The sequence below is a fragment of the Macaca thibetana genome, chromosome 7, assembly GCF_024542745.1.
Source record: "Macaca thibetana thibetana isolate TM-01 chromosome 7, ASM2454274v1, whole genome shotgun sequence".
NCBI lineage: Eukaryota > Metazoa > Chordata > Mammalia > Primates > Cercopithecidae > Macaca > Macaca thibetana.
Genome location: NC_065584.1, coordinates 118,004,570 through 118,030,895, shown reverse-complemented (window position 1 = coordinate 118,030,895; position 26,326 = coordinate 118,004,570). Strand labels below are relative to the sequence as shown.

Sequence of the window (26,326 nt, the reverse complement as noted above, 5' to 3'; positions counted from 1 at the left end):
CACTGTGTTAGCCAGGATGGTCTCGATCTCCTGACTTCGTGATCCACCTGCCTCAGCCTCCCAAGGTGCTAGGATACAGGTGTGAGCCACCACGCCTGGCCCCCCACACACACTTTTTATTCAAACTGGGGTATCCACTTTTTATCCAAAATGCTCTAGAATCTGAAACATTTTGAGCACTGACATGATTCCACATGTGGAAAACTTTATACTCAATCTCATGTGATGGGTCACAGTCAAAAAAGTCAAAATTTTGTTTCATGCACAAAATTATTAAAAATTTTGTATAAAATTACCTTCAGGCTTTACGGGTATTTATGAAACATAAAGGAATTTTGTGTTTAGAGTTGAGTCCCACCCCCAAGGTCTCTTATTATGCATATGCAAATATTCCCAAACCCAAAAAAATCTAAAACCTGAAACATTTTTGGTCCTAAGAATTTCAAATAAGGGATACTCAACCTGTAATAGATTCTAAACTAAGTGGTGAATTTTTACATGGTGAAATCACTGTGCTCTTTTTAATTAATAAAAAAGATGAGGTAGATCCCTCTAATTATTTTGGGTAATTGATAAAGCCATATTGCATTCCCTCCCACTCTTCCACAAGCAGTAACGAGGCTCTCCTCTGTGCCAGATACTACACCTGGGGCTGGGGATCAAAGACAGAAGACCTAATTCATGCTCTTAAGAAGCCCATAGTCTGGTGGGAAATGGACATTTAAATAAAAAATATACAATATGATAAATATTGGAATGAAGGTATGTATGTGTTGCCTTCTAGAAGGAGAGGAAGACACCTGGGAATCTGTCTGGGAGCATGGGACAACTTGATACCTGGAGAATAAAAAGCTCACTAGATAAATGAGAAAGGAAGGAGCAAGAGAAGTGTCTAACATAGTTGCAGAATGGCTGGAGTTTGGTAAGGCTGGAAGGTGAGGGTTAATGAAGGCTGAATGAGGGAGATAGGACGGGGCAATAAAGCCGGACAGGAACATGGAGCTTGGACCACCCGCACAGCAAGAGTGCTGCTCCACACAATGTACTCAGTGCATATCGGCAAATAGTCTGGGGTGGCCTTAGACTCTGTTTTTATAACTTTAATACCTGGCTTCACTACTGAGAAAGAGGAACAAGTTCCTCATCGTAGCGCCTACAGGTAAAATTATTTAAAAACAAAACAAAACTGAGCCTAGGTGGAAGAGTGTAGGTTTGACTCTTCCAAATTTCTCCATTTGAGGACACTGAGTACCCTTAGCTCATTGTATGGAGTTTAGATAGCCAGCTCCAAGGATCTCTTCTTCCTCCTGTTCAAGTCTGTTATGAAAAAAATCTATATTAAAATTCAGCAAACCTTGCAGTAATTGTCTCACCTTTAAGATTTATCTTACCATTAAAAGCAATCTTTCCTGCATCATTTTCTTTTTTTTTTTTAGTTTAACTTCTGGAAAATATCACTATAGTTACTTGAACAAATACTTTTTAATTTTTATTTATTTATTTATCTTTTGAGGCTGGAGTACAACAGCACGATCTCGCCTCACTGCAACCTCTGCCTCCTGGGTTCAAGTGATCCTTTCACTACAGCCCCTCAAGTAGCTGGGACTACAGGCTCACGTCACTGCCCAGATAATTTTTGTATTTTTAGTAGAGAGAGGATTTCACCATGTTGGCTAGGCTGGTCTTGAACTCCTGGCCTCAAGTGATCCTCCCACCTCGGCCTCCCAAAGTGCTGGGATGACGGGTTTGAGCCACCGCACCCAGCCTACTTGAACAAATTCTAACGAATATTTGTGAACTGAGGAAGACCATGAAATAACTGAAATGCTACACTGGACAATTGTCTTTAAAAGTATTCAGATCCTTGCTGGATAAAAACACAAATTCCAAGGTTCTTTAATGTTCTAAGAATCATACAAACTGGGACAAAACCGCCAAATGTTGATTTGTGACTCCGGTGTCCTCTCGTGCGTCCTCTGAGGGTTCACTGTTGGCTTCTACACTGGCCTGAGGCTCGGCCACTAAAGACAAAGAGCAGCTTTTGTGGGTGATGCTCTTCATCTGCAGCAGGGCTTTGATATCAACAGGAGCTGAGCTCTGAACTTTATTTAGCCAGAGCTGCCATATGCCCTCCAGAGGAAATACGGCTGGGAGAATTTCTCCTGTCTGGCTTGTTCTTTCCATTGAAAATAACCACCAGGAGGAGCAATTATGCCCTCGTGGTAAAAGACACTGTCTTTTCCCACCTTTTCTTCCAATAGACTGGGCTCAAAGTAGAAGTTTCCTTTGGAACATTTGCTAAGAAAAGTTATAAGCAAATTGAATTCATAGGCTGGGCCTATTTTTAAAGGTTGTACAGTAGGGAACAGAGTTGAGACTAATATTATCTAGAAATGAAAGGGTAACTGTTGATAATCACTGGATATGAAGTATATACTTAGCAAGTGCTTACAGCACTTATTGGATTACAGACTATTTGGATTAGAGAGCCCATTTCATATAATATTCACACTGTAAAAGGTCATCTGATGAAGTATACCTCACTTTAAAATGTGAGTACTACGAAGAGTTTGAAATTGGAAAATGATGGAATCGTGGCATTGCTTTTCCATACTGTGTTTTATAAATCCCCTCACATGCAGAGAAAGTAATCTCCACCCCTGTGAGGGCTTTCATGGCTTCCTAATCATTTAGGAAGGGTCTTGTACTCCACATTTAAACAAGATGCAAATCCTTTCAACTGAACTGCAATGAGGTAGCAAAGGGAGGTCGGAGGTGCCTTGGAGTCACACAGGACTGAGTTCAAAACCCAAGCCCTTACCTGCTGCATGAACCAGGACCTATGATTTTACTAGAGGCTCAACTTCCCCATCTGTAAAATGGGCACAGTGGTACCCACAGGGATGCTGTAAAGAGACTTATTTGTAAGGTACCATTATTATCCTTTTGACTTTAATGAAACAAATAAATGATGTCCTGTGTACCACTTAAGAGGCAGTTTATTATAGCGGTTAAGGGGTTTCTGGAACCAGACTGCCTGGCCTCTAGTTCTGGGTCTGTCACTTACTGTGTGACCTTGGGCAAGTAACTCACCTTGGTGGACTCAAGTTACCTAATCTGTCAAACAGGAATATGTCTACCTCATAAGACTGCTGTGAGTTTCGAACCAATTCATCTATACAGAGCAATAGAAGAGTGCCTCACACGCTGTAACCCACAGCAAATGCTATCACTGTTTGTGTTTTTTCAACTCCAGGAACCTTAATCATTAGGCTAACAGTAGAAAAGTTTGCCAGGACACTGTAGGAATATTATACCTTTTATAATACTAGAAAAAAGTAACAATATGGGAAATTACAGCATTGAGGGCTGAATCTAAAAAGTGATTTTAAACCTACTCTCTTTATTGAAAGCTAGTACTGAAAAACATGCACATTTTAAAGTATGTTTAATGTATTTGACCCTTTTAGAACAACCAGCAGAAATGTGACACTATGGAATGAAAAATCAAACTTGTTTCAAAGCGCTTTTCTAAGAGCAGCCTCAAGTGCTTTTTATGACATTAGGAACTCTGAGGAATTCTAGAGACCATCCACTGCAAGAGCCCAGTGGTTCTTATCTCTGCCAGTCTGAAGAAGAAAAACTGTCCACTGGTTTGGAGGCTCAGGCCCACCTGAAGGGCCCAGGAAGCTCGGAAAGGCCATTCCAAACCCGATAATAAGATTTTTTTTTAAAGGCCACTTAATCAGATGCTGCACATCTTCAGTTAACCTCAGGGTGTATTACTGCAGAATTTAGTCCCTTCTGATGAGTAACGAGGCAACTGGAAACAGCGACGCTCAGCACTTGCACAGGTCCAGGCACTGCAGAGTTTGGCATTATAATCCAAGCACAAATATTGAGCCATTTGGAATGAGAGGGGATCCAAAGACAGAAAAGCGCCGCTCTTCTGCAGCTACTCCTCGGATCTTGTCCACATGGCACTGGCGTTGGAAAGGTCTGAGTCACAAAGGCTGTTTTATAAACAAATACCCTGGGACTCATTTTAGCTGGGAGATAGGTGAAGTCCCCTTGTGCAAATCTGACTGCAGAGGTAAATTATCGTGAGGAGTCTTAATAAATCAGGAAACACAATTTTACTCCATTCATTCGCTTCCACACTACTCGTCTCTTGGGATGGCGAATTCTTTTGCTTATTTCAATTCTGAGGAGGAAAAAGTGGTTAAAGGGAAGACATGATTTCTCCTACGAAACTTCCCCCAGCCAGTAACATACTGTGTAGGCTGCCCCGAGCAGAATTCACTCCCAACTGCTGTCCTGAAAGCCCCATCGAGGATCCATCCAGAGAGGGAAAGTGATACCATCACAAAAAAGAGCCAGTCCTCCAAAGAGAAGATCACAGCGTCTGAGTTGACCCTGGACTCTGTAGGGAGGGTTAGACAGAGTTGAGGCGGGAGATGTTCCCACAGCTGATGCCTGAAAATGACTTCCCAGACTTCCATGGCTAAAAAGACCTATTAAGGCTGTCTTCTCCCCGACACAGAGAAAAAGCTCATTCTTACTTCCAGGATGTCACTTTGAGAATTCTCTTCTCATTCAGCATGGAACTGGGGTTCTTTATTCCCTTACATATTACTGGGGTAGCTCTAACTGGGCTATTCTCATGGTCTTGAGTGAAGTACCAAGGACTCTGGATTTGGTCTTTATAACTACAGTGGAATTCACAGATGATGAGGGAAGGTAGCTCATATTTACTGTGTATCTAATGTGTGTCAGGAACTTCGTATTTCTCATTTAAATTTCGTAAGAATCTTATATTATCCTCATTTTATCAGAGGAAAACTAAGTCTCTGAGAGGTTAAGTAATTTGTCCAGTGTAAAAAAAGAAACATGGGCCAGGTATGGTGGCTCACGCCTGTAATCCCAGCACTTTGGGAGGCCGAGGTGGGCGGATCACAAGGTCAGGAGGTCGAGACCATCCTGGCTAACACGGCGAAACCCCGTCTCTACTAAAAATACAAAAAAAAAATTAGCCTGGCATGGCGGCAGGCGCCTGTAGTCCCAGCTACTTGGGAGGCTGAGGCAGGAGAATGGCATGAACCTAGGAGGCAGAGCTTGCAGTGAGCCAAGATCGAGCCACTGCACTCCAGCCTGGGTGACAGAGCGAGACTCCGTCTCAAAAAAACAAAAAAACAAAACAAAAAAACACACACAAAAGAAACATTAAGCGGCAGAGCTAGGATTCAAACCCAGGCATAACTCCAGAGCCATGCTGTTTGTTCTTGACTTTCCATTGACAAAGTGTTAGAGGCACTGTAATTCTTTCCAACTACTGCAAAATCTATTGTACTTTAATAAAAGTACGTTAAAGACCAATTCAAGGCAGTGGCTTAATTTATGCACATGAATAACTTTAAAGGTAATGACCCGGGCATTTAAATCTCAAATAAAAGGAGAATAATATATCATGACCACTTTCTAATATATCCCCCTATCTACCCACCATTCTCTCCTGTAGTAAGTTGGAGTGTTAGTTCCGTTTCATTTCTTCATCAGACAATTACCTTTTATCAGATAGTCTGAAATTCACGGCTGTCCTGGTGGGGGTCATTAACAGAAACTTTATTTCTTCAGCTGAAGAAATATTCCTGACATATTCCAATCCCTTCTGCAAGATACATGTTCCCTGCATGCTGGTTGGAGAAGTCAGAATGATGCCCAGACCCAGGAAAGCTTTGGGTTTTGGTGAGAATGAAAGGTATAAAACTTGTAGACACTGGTTTCTCCATGTCTCATCAGATGCCAGAGACTGAGGGATGAAATCCCTGGAGTGCACCTACAAGTACACGGCAATACACCATCAAGTGCTGGTCATTTCAGAGTCACAATCAGTTTCTGAAAAGCTGAGTCACCAGCCTTCTTCCCACTTCTCCAATCATAGGAGCCATTGCTAGTGATGTTCGGCATGAGCCTGGAGCACCCAACTTCCTTGGCTTCAGAGGAGACAGGAGGGGTGAGGGAGAGGGTGGGGAACTGCACACTCCTGGAATGATATACAATCAGACAGGACGTTCAGGTCCTGAACTGCACAGAGCAGCCCTCTATGGATGCACCATGAATGGGTTCCATGCCTCCTGACTCACTGATGTATTCATTCCTCAAGTTTCTACCGAGGGATACAGGAATAAGTAAGTGCCCCACGCAGTGCTGTGAAGTCAGAAAAAGACTAAGTAAATTTTTTCCCTTGAGAGTGATTAGTTTCTCTTTGAAACAAGGGTCCAGTTTGCTTCACCCCAGGGTCTAGGTGAGCTTTATATTTCCTCAGCCAGTCTTCACGCAGAGCCCTCTTCAGGTGTAGCTGGGCTCCAGAGAACGTTCTTGGGCTACGGTGCCGGGTGGGCGTGAGACAGGCAGAAGTCAGTAGGTGTGTGAAACAATTTTTTCAAGTCAATCTTGTCAATTCCTTCACAGAGTTAATCCTGCCACACTCAGGAGCTGCAAAGGTGCATGAGCATAAGGATTCTTCCTCCTCAGATCATTTATTCAGTTTCCTGAGAACCTTATGATATCTGACGATAACCTAAGCTTAAGGTCACTACTTCATAGCCACAGACTCAGTGGCTCCATGATAACACTGAGAACAAAGGGAAGCTCCACCTCCCATGAAGAATTAGGGAAGGTTAAGTTGGGAGGAGGACAGCACAAGGTAAGACTTTCCCTTCACATGACCCCATCATCCTGCCATTTGGAATCCAGTGATGTCAGGACCACACTGTCCCTCTGGGACACACAGAACATGAACGAAGGCTTTTTTTTCATTCTCCCCCCATGGTAGTGATCCAGGATAAACAGGTATACAAATAAATATGTACAGCCTATTCCTAAAAGTTTTCAAGTGTTGAAGCTGAATGCGACATAGCTCCTAAAATAACAACAACAAAAAAATTCACATGGACCAACTGAAAATAAAGACCAATTAAAAGAAGCATGTCACTGGGACCTGAGCTGACTTAATCATTGGTATCAGGCAATTAGGTTGTAACTAGAAAGCTACGGGAAGGAGGAAAATGTGATGGGTTACGTAGTTACCAGTTACAGAAGAAAATATAGAGGTTTGTCCTGTAGAGATAAACTTTTCCTTTGTACTGGATTTGAGGAAGAATGTGTGTCATGGTTACTTATGTAATGGACACGTGGCACCATGCTTACGTAAGGAATTTCTATAAGGACACGATGTCTCCAATTGCAGTTTTGCAAAAGATACAGAAAATACACGCTTTGGACAACAGACCGGAGAGGTGGGGCTCTTCTTCCCAACGAAAGCCTGAGAGTTAATCTTGCGTTTTTCACCCAGGCGGAAGCCAAGACATTCCTCCACAGGCACGGGCCATGGACATGCTTGGGAAAAGCATCAATTATTTATCTAAAAAAAAGGAAGCCCTGAATTCGTTTAAAGAGGTTAGCACCTACTGTGTGTTGGGCATGGATCCAGATATTTTATAAATTGTATTATGAAGCAACAGGCTGTGTTGACAAGATTACGGACTTGTAGTCAGGTCTAGATCCTTCCTAGTGTGACCTTGAATAAATTACTGAACCATCTTTATGCTTCTGGTCACACGTTTGTCACGTGAGTTCAATATTTTCTACCTTAAGGGGTCATTGTGAGGATAAAATAAGAGAAAAATGAACAAAAAGTATGTAACTCACTGCCCAGTGAATACATGCTGAGTCTCTGCTCATATAATCCTAACGATTCCGTAAAATATTGCTCCTACAGATACAATGAGCTTGAGAGAAGTGATCTGCACTAGACCGTGTAGCTGGGAACTGTCTGAGTAATGGTATAAATGAGTCTTATTTTAACCTGACACTCTTTTCCATCTAACCGTTTAATTAGTTGAGACTCTTGAGTCTCTATCATTTCAACTGAAAGTGGTAATTTCAGCTAGAATAATTTGAGCCTCCATCATTTCCAGTGAGATTATGAGCCAAAGCTTTAGCAAGGTACTCACCTGACCAAAGGTGAAGTCCATCAAAGCCATAGGAGTACAGGTCATCGCCAACACCATTGCCTCCCCATCCTTCTCCACCGCCTGGGTATGGAGCATAGCCTGAGGAAGAGGCCCAGCCCACACGCAGATGTGTGGGCTCTGCTGTTAGGAAGGGGTCCACCTGGTCGATAATCAGCTCGAAGTACCACTTCTTGTACTGGGCTGAGCCCTCCGCGACTCCCAGGAAGATGTTTGGCCGGATACTGAAATTAAACATGGGCAAGTGGCATCTACAGACCCTTCAAAACTGAGAAAGCAAGTGGAACCAGGCCATAGGAGGCAATGGCCCATTTACACCGAGGACAAGAACAATGCTGTGTTTTTCATATTGCTCAAAAGATGGGAGGGATCTCTAAAAGCCAGGAGTCTGAGATCAGCCTGGGTAACAAAGTGAGACCCCGTCTCTACAAAAATTAGCTGGGTATGGTGGTGCACACCTATAGTCCAAGCTACTTGCGAGGGTGAGGTTGGAGAATTGCTTGAGCCTAGGAGTTCAAGTCTGCAGTGAGCCATGATTACGCCACCGCACTCCAGCCTGGGCAACAGAGTGAGACCTTGTCTCAAAAAAAAAAAAAAAAAAAAAGACTAGAAAAAGCTTAGGACCCTCAACATTTGGATTAAGTTCTTAGCGTGACACATCAGGACAATATTTTCATCACAAAATATAAAGGATGTTCCTTTTAACATTCCATTCAAGGCAACCAACGTTTACTGAGTGCCAACCATGGGCAACGACGTTGAAAATGTTATACAGATTTGCACGATTACAAACCTTTGTTTCTTTAAGTTAAAAAGAAAATTTTACTTGAATTCCATTTTCTGGTCAATTGGTATAAGCACCCTTATTTTCAGAACAGCAGCTTTGTTACCAAAGCATTATTAATAACACTGGTCTCTTAAAACCATTAAGAAGTCATTACTAGGCAACCCCGTTAAGGAAAAGAGGTTTTAATGTATCCGGCAAAGTGGTTAAAAGCTTAAGATACTCCACTTAGAGTTTTTATGTCAGGAATCATACTCTCAGAGACGAACTGTTCTTGGGCTGGAGCTGTGCCCTATTTTGGGTAGGCAAAGAAAGACCAGGCTGGCACCATGAAGAAAGTAAGTCTGTGTGACAGCTCATGTCTTTGGGCCACTCTGCACTTCAGAGGGAAGACTCTATTCTTGCCATTGTGGATTAGCGCGTAGGCCTAGGTAGAAAGTGGCTAGAAAACCGCAGACCTGCCTAGTCCCAGCCCAGTGAGTTCACATGAGTCATGTGCAGCCACATGTATGGACTAGCAAGCTAGGGGTCCTGCAGGGGCCCCTGCTCTTCACCCTGATCCTCGCAGACAGCAGTGAGATACATGGCCATGTGCCAGAGGATTCAAGAAGCCACAGTCTCACTTGGGACATCCATTCTATAAAAAGATTATAGAAACAAAAAGTTGGTATATAAAAATAAATATGAATATATTATGAAGTTGTAAGAGTTGCATTAATGTTTAAAAGAAAACATGGTAGGCCATCTCAGGCCAAATTCTTTAGCACTCAGATGCTACATATACTTTGTCCTCAGCTACTTAAACAGAAAAGTTTGAAAAATTGTGCTAGAGGGGTTGGAGGCCCTAGTCATAGGAAGTACATGTTTGCTTGGTCTTGTCTTACGTACTTTGATCGCCATGGAAACTATGGGCAGGCAACGCTGGAGTTCAGATCAGCCCTCTTTTCCTGCTTGGAGATAAGACAGGCAGAACTATGCTTGGCATCTGGAATGACGGTGGTGGCCTTACCTGGTTACATCGTTAATCAGTCGTGTCTGCAAGAGCAGGTTTCTCCGGGGCAGCAGGTTGTCACAGATCAGATTCTGGTTGGCTCTCACTGCAACCCCATTGCAGAGACAGAGGGAGCACAGGATATCCAGAACCTGCAGCAGGACACACCCACCAAACTTTAGGACCACCAGGAGGGCACAGTGAGCAGGACCACCACAGGGCATGAAGGAAGGAGTCATAAAGGGTGGGGTCTAGGTGATGGGTGGAGAGCTAGCTCAGAGCCAAGGAGGCTTTGCCTCTTACCCGGAAGGAACGAGTGATGCCTCAGAGCCTGCTGCTTCTTGGGAAAATGAGTCCGGGCTTTTTTCTAGCCCCCTCTGCTCTAGTCTTATGCCCCTTCCCTCCAAACTGTGCATAACCTCAGTAGCCATTGTTCTATTACAGTAAGAAAGAGGCTGTGCTCTGAAGACAGACTGTCTAAGATATTATCCCAGCCAGGCCAGGACTAAGGTGTAGTGAGGCATCTAAGGCACAAAATCTAGGCCCTGCTCACGGTCTCAGCTCTGAAAACACACAGCAGAAGGATAAAAGGCCCTCCATGGACTTCCAACTCGAGCAGCACACTCTCACCCAGCCCTGATGGTGCTTGGCGCTGAGTATCAGTGGCTACTTATTAATGAAAAGGCACGTAAGATTCCCATCTGGCCAAGGTGTTGCATGTAGCAAGCTTGGGAATGGAATTTTCTGTAGGTGGGGTGATGGTAGGGCAGACTCCTGTTCTTCGGTCTTTTGCTGTGATACCATCAAAACTCATGAAGATACCCTTTAATTCCTGGAAACTGGTATTCTAAATATTTAACTCGCTCTCTTTCTCCCATCTAGAAGGAGAACAAAATGACAAGAGCCCACGTGGCCCAGGAATCTAAGAGACCCGTCATTAAACTGCTTCTGCCCCTTGTTTTCCAGCTGCCTGGGAAGTGGGAACAGCCTCTGTTTGCCTCGTCCTGCACGCTCACCTCTCCTTGCACTGTATCCTCTTCCATTCAGACTTTTTTGTTCCTATCATGGCAAAGCGAACTGTGCTGGGCCAGTCAGGCTCTGGTCCTCCCGCTCTCCTTCACAGACAGGAATGTGCAAACAGCAGTCGATAAATAACAGCCACGATACGGCAGGTCGTACCAACAGAGAGGCAGGCAGCCTCGCTTCAGTCTCTCAAAGTGGCCACAGAAGACTCAATGCTTAGTGGGGTTTGATAGCTTCAAGGTGTTTGTGGCATTTGTATCCATAATTCTCACAAACCAATTTTCTACCTGACTCCCTGAATGTCAGTTTTGTTCCAGATAAATACAAAGCACATTTACAGGACAAGCAGAAAAGAATCCCAAATGCAGTTTTGTGGGGGACTCTTACCATTAGCACTCTGTGAAAGATTTCAACTGTGGAAACCTGAAATCCAGAGGATAATTTCTCACCCTAAGAAAAGAGCCATAGATGGCCAGGAAATGAAATACTTTTCAGTCGGCCTATTACACATTTCATCTGTTTTGCCTTGGAGTGATGGCTGCGGGAGACTTGCTGTCACAGCCAGAGGGAAAGCAGGGCTTAATCCACATACAGTAGGAACAGCAAAGAGAAAAAGGCTCTGTGAAAAGCACACAGCCGAACAGAGCAATGCCTCATCTATAAAAAATGATGCCACTTAAATAATCAGAGTTGACATTGTTTTAGTTTTGCTTTAGGAGACACTCCTTCAGGTAAAACTGGGGAATGGGGATAAACTTCCTTTTCTAAAATAGTTCAAATGGGTTTGTGAAAGGAAAATCTCTTGGGCCCCCAAAATCACTAAGGAAAACTCAAGCTGGAAACTGCTTAAGATAAACCTGCCTCACGTTCTATTCAGTCACTGCTCTGCTCACCGAGATAGATGCATCTCTCATTTGCCTCCTTTGGAAAGGCTAATGAGAAACTCAGAAGAATGTAACCATTTGTGTATCACCTATCTGTGACCGGAAGTTCCCTGTCCGCTTCCAGTCTTCCTGTTTTGGCTTCAAGTTGTCCCGCCTTTCCAGACCGAACCAATGTACTTCTTATATATATTGAGTGATGTCGTACATCTCCCCAACGTATAAAATCAAGCTGTGCCCGGACCACCCTGGGGACATGTCAGCAGGACTTCCTGAGGCTGTGTCACAAGCGTGTCCTCAACCTTGGCAAACTAAACTTTCCAAATTAAGTAAGACCTGTCTCAGATTTTCTGGGTTCACATTTTGGTAACCACGGGGGGGATTATGAGTGGAGATGCCCCTGACCTTTGACAAATCTCCTATCGGTGCTTGGTACCAGCATGAGCTAACCTTATGGCTTAAACAAATAGGACAATTTGCTGAGGTCTGAGAGTACCCCCTCCAGAGAATCCCTGATCTCCCAAAACTTTAGGTTGAGATCTAAAGTCTGTTTTGCTGTACAACTCCTTTTTTTTTTTTTAGTTTTACTTGCTTCCAACAGGAAGGCAAGTTTTCCTGCTTCCATGATGACGGAAGGCAGGTAACTCCTTTATGGAGTTTGAGCTTGCTTCCAACAGGGAAGATGAGTTGCGTTTTTTTGGGGTTTTTTTGTCCTGCTTCTAGGCTGGCAGACAGCAGTCTACAGCCCGAGACCCATTACTAGGTAAGTAACTGGTTTGGGATTCTGTCCTGCAAATTCCTTTTAAACGATTAAAGTTAGCATTTAACAACCAGCTGGTGTTAATTTCTGCTTACACTTAGAGTGCTCAGAAGTCGTACAATTTGTGTGATCATTTTGCTTTAGCAGCATTTTGTCCTAGTAGAAATATGGTAATGAGATTAAAAATTTTTTTAAAGGAGCTCAATGGTTAAAAGTCACCTTAATTAAAAGGCTAACATCCAAGATGGGTGTGTATGTGTGTGTGTGCATGTGTGCATGTTTGTATTTGAAAGGTCTTCATGGTTTTGGTTGTTTTTCTCTCCTAAGGCCTTGTCCTTTTTTTTTTTGAGCAAAAATTTTTTTTTTCTTCTCAGTTAACTGAATTCTGTTTTCATCTGATTTTTTTTTTTAAATTAAAACAATTATTGCAACAGAGGCTACTCTTCAGTTTTTAAGGAAGAGTGTACTTTAATTTTATGTTTAATTTGGCTCAAAGAAAAATAACAGTGTCTCCCTCTAGCACCACCAGACTTTTTCTCTCTGTACTTTATGATGTAAATTTTGCTATTTGATTTTCACTTGAGTTGTTTCCCTTAATGTGCAAACATAAGGCTATTTAAGCTGACAACTGCCTAGGGCTGTGAAACAGGTTATCAAGAATCTGAAAGTCTAAGACAGGGAAAAAAAAGAGGGGGGGGGAGTCTTTATAAATCTATAAAATGTACTTCCATTGGCATGCCTCATAAGTTTTTATATGTATTCATGTGATGTGTACAGAATGTTTTACTACTAACAATATATAAAAGAGCTGTAATTAATTGGCTCAAAAAATAAAAGCTCTAAATTATATAATAAATAAGAAAAGACTAGTTAAATGCTTTTTAAAGTACCTGTAACTTAAGTAAAATCTTTTTTTTTTTTTTTTGAGACGGAGTCTCGCATTGCTGCACTGTCGCCCAGGCTGGCGTGCAATGGTGCAATCTTGGCTCACCGCAACCTCCGCCTCCCAGGTTCAAGCGATTCTCTTGCCTCAGCCTCCTGAGTAGCTGGGATTATTGGCGCCCACCACCCAGCTAATTTTTTGTATTTTTAGTACAGACAGGGTTTCACTATGTTGACCAAGCTGGTCTTGAACTCCTGACCTTGTGATCCGCCCACCTCAGCCTCCCAAAGTGCTGGGATTACAGGCGTGAGCTACTGCACCTGGCCAGTAAAATCTTTAATAAATAAGCTAGCTTTAAAATTACTGGTAAACTACTATTAGAAATGCCTTAAGAATTGCCCAGCAGACATTTTTGTTTGCATTTATTAATCAGGCAATTTCATACTTATCCCTGCCAAATACTGTAAGGTGTCAAAATTTGGCATAGGGGTTACAAAACTATAAGCCCAGCCCAAAACAGAATAATCTTTGCTTTTGTAATTTGTAATAAATAAGACATTGATAAGGATTTAATGACAATAGCTGCATCTTGAATGTAGTAAGACTACTGTAACTTCTAATCCAGTGGCTTTAGGCAGTCTAGTCCACAGGCAATAAGAGGTTTGTTTTGGGAAAGGACTGTTATTGTCTATTTCAAAGCCAAACTATAAATTACGTTCCTCCCAATGTTAGTTCAGCCTATGCCCAGGAATGAACAAGGACAGCTGGGAGGTTAAGAGCGACATTGAGTCACTTAGATCAAATCTCTTTTCAGTGTCTCAGTTATAATTTTGCAATGGCAGTTTTATAACTTTAAATAATGACTATCACAGTTTTCATGAATAATCTAGGTAAACAATTAAAACAATTAGGTAAATGTAATGGCATAAATATTTGTAGACAAACTTGTCATAATTTAGAACATAAAGCTATATTAAATTAAATAGATATTTCACTATTTGGGTATTTTCCAATAAATATACATTGTAGGAAAACATTATTGCTAAAGAAAAAAGAAGTGTGTCCTTAAAAAAAAAAGTGAACAAGTTTTGTCTAATTCAAAGCTTAAAGGTTATGTATAGAAAAAGGTGAAAGGAACCAGGAATAAAAAAGATGTAAAGAAAGTTATAAAAATAAAGAGGTTTTATTCTATCTTTTTTGAGGTGAAAAACTTACAGAGAAATAATTTTATATAAGAAAGAATCTTGTATGGTAAATTTAGTCCTAAAATAAAATAACTGCTTTTTTAAAAAGGAGAGATGTTCACAACAAATCAGAAAGTCCAACCATGTCATGAGCAGTCAGTGTAAGTCACAATAAGAGGATTTACATATTTAAAAAAATTCACATAATCAAGTTGTCATATTAAGTTTTGGTTTGCTTAGGAAAAAAAAAAACTGGGATTTTTTTTTTTTTTTAAATTAAGGTCATTACATCATTACATCCATGTATCTTCCTGTATGTGCTTTTAAAGTTCTTGTAACATTGAGTTACAGGGCTCTAACTCCTGGGTCTAAAAAGGACACCAAGTCCTGCTAAATCTTAAACACTGACAGCAATTAAAGGCTTATCTTCAGGCCCTGTAGAAGATGTCAATCAAAATAAACTGCATTCCTGAGACAGAGGGCAAGAAATTAAAGCTATTCAACTCTTCAAGGCCCAGGAACTGTCACAGAAGAGGTGGGTATGTAAGATTGTAAGGGCCAATTTTGAAAGATAAAAATAGGTTCAGTTCCTCTATAAATTAATTATCAATGTCAAAGGTACACTGATGTAAAACCAATATATGGACCCTTATGTCAGATTAACAAGGTTTTCTTGAAGCATTGATCAACCTCTTAATAAAGATTATAAAGGTTATAAAAGGCTTACTGAAGTTGTATTTTATAATCAAGATTAAATTTTATAAATTGTTTACCAAAGTTTGAAAAGCAAATGTAATTGACTTCATGCTGTTTTTATTAGGGCTTCTTGTTTAGAAAATTCAGTCTTCTCTCTCAAAGAATGAAGGTGTTTGCTTTTTGAAATGCTTGAATTATCACTTAAATGAATGACTTTACAATGACCTGTAATCCTATTTTGTAATATCAAGTGTTTTAAACCTTTTATATTTGACAAACTTTCCAAAATCAAATGATAAATTATGCCTTTTTCTAACCTAATTAATCTTTTAAGACATTAGGTTACCTAAAGTCCAAAAATGATGTAACTTAGCTTATTTGGTATAAAAATTATACAGGAAGCATTGTCAAATATGAAATGGTACTTGGTTTCTTTGGGCTATATTTGTATAAACGTGTTAGTGGTATGTATTCCAAAATTATGGGAAACTCCTGTAATTCTGATGTACCTTAGTGTACATTATCAGTAATAATCATAATTGTTATGTTAAAATTGTTGCGTGCCACAGAGGTAACAAATTTCCTTGTCAATTATTTATTTTAACTATGGCTGCCTTAAAACTTTTTGTCATCCACAAACAATTGTCTTGTTTTATCTGGTTTTAAACCCTCTCTAAAAGGTGGGTTTATAATCAGCTGTAGGACTCTAACAGGTGCACTTAAATGTAGGTTTTCTGATAACTTTGTAAATTATGACATTGGAATAAAGGAAAACTTTCAGAACTTTCATGGAGAGCTAAAATGTTCATGGCTATCAAACAGAACAGAAGTTAACTGAAATTAACTGAAGCAACAAAAAACTGAAGTAATCTTTTTGACTCTTTGCTTCAAACGTTGCTGATACTTTGTTTTGTTTTACAGAGTTAAGAAAACTTTTAAGCTATTTGTGGCTTTTAACAATTGAGTAAAGAACACTCCTGTGAACAAAATTTGGAGCATATTTGTTTCTCTCTACCTAATTTCTCCAGAATTTGGAACCTATTCGTGAGTAGTCTCAGTTTATGGCAATAGAGTTATTTGCGTAAGTGCAATAAAAATCAGTTTTCTTTTGTAATAGGGCACAGTGAGATACATTGGTTATTTTACCAAGGCTTTGACTGGAATGGTGTGCTTTCCTTTAAGGAATCAAACTTGACTTATGGAGCCAATAAAGCCCTTGGAACAAATGGCCTCATATTTTGTGTACACAGTCCATATACAGGGTTTCTGAGGTAAGTAAAGAATGTCACTTTTTGACATGTGCAGAAGCCCTAGGTTTATCTTGGACCCTCCAGAGGAGAGGAAATTCACCCACCTCATAGGTATTTGACGGCACAAATCCATGGCTGGGCTCAGCTTTAAAAAGTCATATCTGAGATTCCTGCTATGCAGCAAAGTTCCATCAAAGCCCATTTAAAAGTCTATGTAAAAACTAATTACCCTTGCTGCACTGTATACAAATATTAGGCCAAGTATGATAAAGCAAACCAGTCCTACCATGATTTGTCTTTAGTGAAAATGGGAAACTGCAGAGAGAAAAATTATGTTTCAAGTAGACCTGTTGTTAGATTCTGGTCTGCCTGATATTTTTTTCAATTTTATTGTTTTCTACAGTTTGGGACCGAATTCTAATTTTTCCTGGTTACAAGTCTTCAAAATAATGTTTTCAAATTTTTTTCCTTCTTTTTTCCATTTTTCCTAATTTGGAGTCGCTGAAAACTAAGTTGTGCTTTCTTAAAACCCTGTGTACTGAAGCCAGACAACTTAAATAAACTTCAGAAGAAAGTAACAGCAACCTGTTTACGTACATAAGCCACTTTCACACCTGCCTACTAATGTACGGACTTCAGAGTAACGTGGCCTATATGGATTTTTCCAGGATTGTTCTTTTGTTTGTTGTTTTTTTCTCCCTTCCTCCCCGCTGTTTTCTCTTCACAGGATGTGGGACTTCACAACCTCCTAAAAATGAGCTTTTGGGACCTACCCATCTAGGAATAAACCCTTCCAGCTATGAGAGATCAGATGAAACCTGAGACCAGAGACTCATTCTCTTGTAAAATCCTGTCTCCAAAAGATTAAAAAAAAAAAAGAAAAGTGGGGAAATGTGTAGGAAAATGTCTTTAGCCCCCACAATCACTAAGGAAAACTCAAGCTGGGAACTGCTTAGGGCAAACCTGCCTCCCATTCTAGTCAAAGTCACTCCTTCGCTCACTGAGATAGATGCATTATCTGATTGCCTCCTTTGGAAAGGCTAATAAGAAACTCAGAAGAATAAAACCATTTGTGTATCACCTATCTGTGACCTGGAAGCTCCTTCTCAGCTTCCAGTCTTCCTGCCTTTGCTTCAAGTTGTCCCGCCTTTCCAGACTGAACCATTGTACTTCTTACATATACTGATTGATGTCTCACGTCTCACGTCTCCCTAAATGTATAAAACCAAGCTGTGCCTGGACCACCTTCGGCACATGTCGTCAGGACTTCCTGAGGCTCTGTCACGGGCATGTCCTCAACCTTGGCAAAATAAACTTTCTAAATTAACTAAGACCTGTCTCAGATTTTCTGGGTTCACAGGTTCTTTTAAAAGAAAAGGGAGTGCAGACAGGTCCAGTCCACCATGGTGGGGGGGGGGCATGCAGGCATTGCAGCTAGAGGCTATCTGTACTTTCTGACAGACAGGGGGCATCTTGGTGACCTCTGGAATACCTGACTGCAGAGGCAGGTACTGCTGAGTATTCACCAGACTCCATTTTCTTCTCCTTCTGAACATACAAAGGCTTTATATCCCAGCCTTCACTTGCAGGGATAGGGGATCATCTGACTAAATTCTGGCCAATAGGAAGTGGGTGGGCCCCAGGAGTGGGCCCCACCAATCTTACCTTCCTTCCACTGGATACAGATATCCAACAAGGGATTCCAAAGCCCAAAGATCTCCTTATTTCAAGTGTGATCCCCAGAACAGCAGCACTGGTACCATCTAGATCATCAGCCATAGTGCTACCACTCTAGAAATACGGATGCTTAGCCCTAGCCCCACGCCCAAATTACTGAATCAGAGCCTTCATGTTAACATGATCCCCAGGAAACTTGTAAACACCTTATTGTCTGTGAGGCTCTGCCCTTGGGGGATGGTGAAGCCAATAACCACACTCACTGGAGCCCTCCCACTGGCCTTGGAGAGTCATATGAGCAAAAATAAATTTTGACTACGCTAAGCCACTGACAATATGGGGTTGTATGTCATCAGAGTTAGGCCTCCCTAATCAATGGCCCATTTGTGGGGTTCATTTGTTTCTGGTTGTATTCATTCTCATCATTGATACCACATTTCACTCGAGAGTCTCTCATTTTGCTTTTATCTCTATTACTGTCTATCCCAAACACAAGCTTATATGGGAATTATACTTTGAAGATAAATATCTATGGAAACATTGTTTGGCTGTTGCATTTTTATCATTAGATTTCATCTGTAAAAACAGTCTTACTAAACAAATGCTAACTATATTTATTCTGAGATTTTTATATCAAGTTCTATATTTGAGAAACGAGTGCTATTCAGACCCCCCCCCCAGGCTAAACCTTTGATTCCTGATTGATACTTTCTGAGAATCAATGATATTACTATTTTATCATATATTTTTCTCAAAGGTAGCCCCAAATCCTTGAAAAACAAAGATAATAAAAAGTCTTTATCTATGACAACTTTGAGCAGGTTTGGATTAAGGCAGCTTCAGGGGCAAGCAGAAAATGCATATTTTATTTATATATTAGCAGAATCTTACTCTGGAAAAACTACAGGGTGACTGTTAGAATTTTCATCATTCTTTTTACCAAATAACAAAATTAGTGCTACTAACATAGTGGGTTTCTTGCCACTGATAAGGCACCTGTGGGATGAGATGAGGCCTGTACATATATGTGAGCTTCCATTAGTTCAAGATGAAACAGGAGTAGATTCTAGCTCACTCATTTGTTCCTTTTATTCATTTATTAAATCTTTAACAAACACGTATGAACGCTTGCCATGTACAACATCTTAGCTGGGCGCTATGAGGATTACAAAGACAGTCCCTACCACAAAGGAACTTATAGGTGTAAGAGAAATAGATATGTAAAAATAACTATAATAGGAGGCAGATTAGAACAATCATTACAGCAGAGAACAAATCATAAGAGAAGAGACGAATTCCAACTGGAATCAGAAAAAGATTCATGAAGGAAGTGTCGTTTGAACTAAGTTTCAAAGAGCAGACAATAATTTATTTATTTTTATTTATTTATTAATTGACCAGAGAAGAATTTTGATGAGTCCTGGAAAAGTAGGAAGTGAGGAGCTGCTGAAGGATCCACAAGAGTGAAATCACTGAGAGGTCAAAGGGTTAAGTGCATTCAGAAAATACGGAGTGAGCACTGCAACACACTCCTGTCCTTTTCACTCCAAAGACTGTGTTCTTTCCCTATAACTTTTTGACCTCAAATCTGATCATGCTTTTGATGAGTGGCAGTTATTTCCATGAAAGGGACAAAGCTAACAACTTGAATATTTTAGCAAAGAAGTAAAGGTATAATAATTGCTACCATTATATGTAGTCTCAATTCTAAGCATATAATTGGAAGTGGCAAGGTATAGAAAGAATTTCAACATCTCAAACCCATAAGATGTAAGATTATATTTAAAGGAAAAATGTCATACCCTAAAGGCTACCTTCATGAACCCATAGGAGCCCTCCAATTCCAGTCTGCCAAACACTAACTTATATGAAAATGCCTTCTAGGCAATCCCAAAACAAATGATCCCATTAAAAAGTGGGCAAAGGACATAGACAGACATTTTTCAAATGAAAACACGTGAATGGCCAGCAAGCATATGAAAAAATGCTTAGCACCACTAATCATCAGAGAAATGCAAACTAAAACCACTATGATGTCATCTTAACACTAGTCAGGATGGCCATTATTGAAAAAGATTAAAAAATAACAAATGTTGGTGATGATACAGAGAAAAGGGAATGCTTATACACGTTGGTGGGAATGTAAATTAGTACAACCCCTATGGAAAACTGTATGAAGATTTCTCAAAGAACTGAAAATGCATCTACCATCTGATCCAGCAATCCCACTAATCAGTATCTACCCAAAGGAAAATAAATTGCTATATCAAAAAGATATCTGCATTTGTATGTTTATCACAGCCCTATTCACAATAGCAAAGACATGGAAAGAACGTACATATCCATCAAGGGAAGATTAGAAAATATGGTGTATATACAAACACAACAGAATACTGTTCAGTCATAAAAAAGAATGAAATCAGGTTTTCGCAGCAACACAGATAGAACTGCAAGCCATAATCTTAAAGTGAAATAATTCAGATACAGAAAGTCAAATACTGCATATTCTCACGATTAAGTGGGAGCTAAATAATGTGGAGATGTGGACATAGAGAGTGGGGTGATAGGCACCGGCAACTTCGAAGTGTGGAAGGGCGTAAATGATGAGAAATTGCTTAATGAGTATAATGTACATTATCTGGGTTGGGGTTACAATAAAAACCCAGACTTCAGCACTACGCGATATATCCAGGTAACAAAATTGCACTTGTACCCCTTATTTTTTATAAATAAAAAAGCAAATAAAATGCTTTCTAGTGGTAAATTTTTCACTGCAGAAGTTTTGTATTTAGATAATTATAAAAATAAAATCACAAAATTAAATATATTCTCACAGAACATTTGGATTCTGAAGAACAACAGGCTGCAGCTTCGAAAAAAACACTGGAAGGAATATTCAATTTCTGCTCCTAGTGTGTCATTAATTATTAATTAGCTGTGTGACCCTGGGAAACCACTTAACATCCAAGGACCCAGGGCCCGCCCTTCTTTCTGCAACTGTCATGTACAAATAATAATGATGCTATGTTGTAAGGTCGTAATGAGACCTGAATAAGACACACATGAACACTGACAGCAATAATTGGCATTTGTTAAGTGCAAAATAAATGTTGGTTATCATTACTGTTGTTGCTCTTGTGAGAGGACTTCTGAGGTCCCTTGTGCCTTTAAAATTCTGCATATTTTGAGTCACTGTCTTCACCGAAAACTAAGTGGATTGGTCAGAGACTCCTGAAATTCTAGGACTGGAGGCAACAATGCAGCCCGGACAGAAAAACGTTACCTTGGCATTTTCCAAGCAAAGATGAAGTGTTGCATGGAAGTTTGGCCTCCACTCAGCACATTCTTTGCAAAATGACCACAAATACATTAGTGATGATTTGAACCTGTTTTTTCTCTTTGAAAATAAAAGCTATCCAATGGAGTAATACCTAAGGAAGGACCTGAATTCATGACAAACCTTTACCCAAAAATCTATCCAAAAATGGAAAAGGAACATCTTTGAAAAGACTCTTAGGTATCAAGATCACATTGCTTCAACTTTTACATTACCAGAATTTCTCTAACAATGTCTTGGTTCTAGAAGATTAAAGGCTACTCTGATAACATATCAGATCAGGCATTGATTTCTAGCAAAACACTTCAGCTTGGTGGGCCTGAATTTTCCTAACTGTGGAATGGGTAGAATAGTAATCAACTTGCCACCAAGTGACATGCATCAAATGCTTTGTGACTTTTGGCTGAAAGAAGCCACAACAAAGTTGGTTATTTATTAAGTACACTATGTGTTCTAATAATAAAGAAACCTCTGGGGCAATGAGACAAGAGCAGCTTTCCTGTGAAAAGGCTTCTCTGACATTTGCATGTAGCCCATGGCTCCTAGCACGCGTTGCTCAGGTGCTTATCGATCCTTCTCATTATACTTCCCAGACAGGAAGGAACGTGTTGGAACGCAGAGCATCTGGACTGAAGCTGAAGCTTCATGCTTGCCTTTCATTTACCCCATTTGGAAAAGCAATTTCAGATTCCACGTATTTCTTTTTATTCTTTGTCAAACAATTTCACACATGCTAAGGACCACGGCTTTCTGCTGCCCAAGGAGGATGCATGTCATACAGTCTATGCTGCCGAGTCTCGATCTCCCGGACACACTGAGCTGTCTCAGATATGCAGTCCCCGCCGATGATGACAAGCAGAGACTGCCAGTGACCAAGCCTACTTCTCTCTGCTCTGTGGAAGCACAGCTGCAGTCCCACATGTCCCATCATGATTTCTGCTCTGAAATATACCTCCTGGGCTGTTGAATATTGCGTCTGTCCACTAATTAGCACAGTAGCCCCCATGTGTGTGCAGATGTTGAAGGGTCAGGAAAAAAACTCTCCGTATTTTAGTAGACTTTCCCCATAGATCACTGTGTCTTAGAGATATAACTTCATAAAAATAGAGATGTCAGAACTGTGAGATCTCAAAAAAATGATATAGCATTCCACTTAGTGAGATGCCACTGTCTCCATTTTACAGATGACATAACTGAGGCCCCAACTCATATAGCTGCTTTGTATAAAAGGGAGGGACCAGTGGCTTCAGTTCTCCTGCTTGCACAGGCACAGACTCATTTACTTCATTTGGTTTCACTCATAGTAAATCTGATTTTGTTTAATAACAAACCACGTTGCTAAGACTTTATACACTGTTTTAAATCTGATTTCTTCATATCTTTTCATACAGCTTGGTATAAGCTGTTTCACTACTAAGTTCCTGGACCAGTCCCGTACGGTTGGCCTTGTGCAGACAGGGCCTACTGAGTGTCCCACAGTGAGCCGGTGTTAAGGGTTAATGATAATGAGTGGCCACTGGGGAGCTGGTGAAAACCCACGGAACCATCCAAAGGCCAGTGCGGCTGCCCACCTTGGAGTGTGCTTGTATGCAGTGAAAGTCTTTTTCCAATTTCCCAAGATTTTTATCACAGTCCAGAAAGAGATTAATCAACATACTCTCAATAATACACAATGGTCATGAACGTTAGGGAGGGAAACACCAGGCAAAGTCAATCACTGTTCTTTCCACACCTACCTTGTGATTCCGCCCGTGCTTATCCAACAGGGAGATGATGGACTTGATGTGGCCCTCTGCTATCAGATTTAAGGCTTCCGGACTTTCAGTTAAGATGCAGTGCAAAACTTCCAAGATACCTACATGAATGCCACAAACATCATTTGGACATTAAATGCCCTGCAGAAGTGACCATAATTTAGTAACCTGAGTGTGAACAGACCTTCCTGAGGGGACAGGATATCATCAATTCTTTGAATCTATCAAATATTTCCAGCCAGAAAAAATGCATTCATTTCCGGTAGCCTTCAGAGCCCTCCTGGAGGCCAACCGGGCTGTAATTTACTGGTGATTTTAATTCAGCACAAACCCTATCTCCTGCTTCCTGGACAAATACATGACATTTGTATGTTAAAATATAGAGAAGCAGCTATAAAATAAAAATTTTCATTTGATCAAACTAAATAATACTTCATTTAAAAATAGATATAAAAGAAGATGTCCAGTTTACTATAAATTCTAAAGGTCATTCCAGTAATTTGGAAAATATTCTGAGTTTCTCCCAAATAAGAATTTTTCTAGGAACTACCTTAGAAATTATTTTTATGTTAGGTCTACTCATGTATCAAACAAATTGTAAGCTCACACAATAAAGTCGATTTGGCTTTTTCCCCCTTTTTTGGTACACTGGATAAGTTATGTAAGTGAAGGCTTAAGAAAAACGAGTGCCTCTGCGGCCTGGCACATACATGGTAACATCATGATGGAAATTCAAGGGAAGTAGTTGGCTAATAGCTTAATCAGTTTTATTAAGAAAATTCCTTTTGATTCTGTTTTTTACTCAATGTTTTCATAAATTAGCCTGAAATGTAATCTAGCCCATGAGACTGAGGCACTGAAGAAAAGAGAGGCTTAGGAAGATGTGTGTAGGTGGATGATCCTTGGGGAAACCTCTCTTGGCCGGTCTGTTAAAACCCCTGTCATTTCTAGACTATGAGAAAAGCATCAAAACCCTCCAGCTTCAGCTTCCCCACGAGGGGCCTACAACTGCCATGTTTACTCATCTCGGAGGAAGCAAACTGCTAAGCCCTGCAGCATGGTCACTTCCCAATGACGACCACACTCTTGGCTCACATTCTCCGTAAGTCATGAGGGGGGACTATAGATATGATGTGAAGGGTGAGTCAGGGGAGAGGGGTGAGTGGGGATCATTTTTCCTCTCATCCCTGTCACTCTTCACTCCTGCTTTTAGAACTGTAAGAAATAGTTTGGACAGTACTGAAAAGGGTTTGAAAACCCAGAGAATAAGAATATAACAGGAGTTAGAAGGAGACAAGGATCACTGGGTGGGTGGGGTTGCAGGGGGGTGATTAATGGACCCAAGGACTAAAATGAAGGCACAGAATAACAACGAAGGCACAGAGTAAAAAATTATAAAGGACGGACTGTTGAAGTCTGGGTTAGAGTTGTTAAATAAAGTTGTACAGGTGCCAGGAAGCTTGAAGACTATTTCTTCTTAATTTTGAAGTAATGATTTGAGGATTGTTTACAATCCATTGGAAAAGATTCAACTTTGTTTTCTTTTTTACAGAAAGAAAAAGAAAACCCTTCATCTTTTCTAGTTATAGTTTCCTGTCAATTCTCACCTGAGGAAGATTCTAGTCTGTCCAATTTACTGATGAGCCAATCAAGGTTATTGGAGAATTGAGCGCAATTGTTTCTGTTTCCACGAATGAGAGCAGCTGCAAACAAGGAGATGTTTGATCACAGAGGTTAAAGGATATAATGATGCGCATGAGAACTTGGAAAGCTGTTGAACACTTCGCTTAGCAACTAAAAGGAACTGAATGCCAGTCTTACTCTACCTAGCCCTCTGACACAATTCTGTTTCTTTTTTCTTTTTTTTTTTTAGAGACAGTCTCAGTCAGTCACCCAGGCTGGAGTACAGTGGCTCATTGCAGCCATGAACTCCTGAGCTTAAGTGATCTCTTGCCTCAGCCTCCAGAGTAGCTAAGACTATAGGCATGCACCACCATGTCCAGCTAATTTTTAAATGTTTTTTTTTTTTTTTTTTTTTTTTTTTGAGATGTAGTTTTCACTCTTATTGCCCAGGCTGGAGTGCAGTGGTGCAGTCTCAGCTCACTGCAACCTCCACCTCCTGGGTTCAAGTGATTCTCCTGCCTCAGCCTCCCAAGTAGCTGGGATTACAGGCATGTGTCACCACACCCAGCTAATTTTTGTATTTTTAGTAGAGATGGGGCTTCACCATGTTGACCAGGTTGGTCTCGAACTCCTGACCTCAAATCCACCCGCCTTGGCCTCCCAAAGTGCTGGGATTACAGGAGCGAGCTACCATGCCTGGCGTAAATATTTTTAATTGAGATGGGGGTCTCAATATGTTGCTCAGGCTGGTCTTGAACTCTTGGCCTCAATTGATCCTCCTTACCTCAGCCTCCCAAACTGTTGGAATTACAGGTGTGAACCAACACACCCAACCTCTTTCTATACTTAGAAAAATAAAAATCGAGTATTGGCTCACTTTACAAGTATTTCCAGAGAGCCTGCTATGTACCAAACACCTGCTCAGTTGTTCAGACTAGAGCAATGGGGAAGGGAGGGAGATTCCCTGCCTGCATCAAGCAGGCAATGGAGACAATAAATGCATAAAGTAATGAAATTACTTCATTGTGATAAGCAAGAATTTAATACTGGCTTGGTTACTGACTTAAGAACTCAACTTCTTGCAATGTTTTCTTAAATTTAGCTACAGGTTTATTATTCTTCAGTGCTAAAGGCAGGCATCCCAGTGAACACAGCTGGACAGGTCGGCTATACACTAATGGATGCATAATAGCAGCATGTAACTATAAAATATCTAAAATATACCCCTATTTGACAGTGGTTCTTGTGGCATGGTCCCTGGATCAGCATCACCTAAGAATTTGTTAAAAATGCAAATTCTCAGGCCTCATCCAGCTTTACTGATTTAGAAACTCTGGGGGTGGGCCTCGGCATCTGTATTGTAACCAGCCCACCCGCGGATCCTGATGCCTGTTCCTACTTGAAAGCCACTGGCAGACAATATTGCAAAGAAAGGGAGAGAATTTGCTGT

At 40.6% G+C, this 26,326-nt stretch overlaps 1 protein-coding gene across 1 annotated transcript in view; it reads right to left on the bottom strand.

Moving 5' to 3' along the window:
* Positions 1–26,326, bottom strand: part of RYR3 (ryanodine receptor 3) — a 566,751-nt gene that overhangs the window by 255,860 nt on the left and 284,565 nt on the right. The window contains exons 15-18 of the mRNA XM_050797588.1: positions 24,861–24,956; positions 23,236–23,354; positions 9,827–9,960; positions 8,016–8,257 (exon numbers count right to left, since the gene is read on the bottom strand). Coding sequence (XP_050653545.1) covers positions 8,016–8,257; positions 9,827–9,960; positions 23,236–23,354; positions 24,861–24,956 — 591 coding nt within the window. The remainder of the gene's footprint in view (positions 1–8,015; positions 8,258–9,826; positions 9,961–23,235; positions 23,355–24,860; positions 24,957–26,326) is intronic.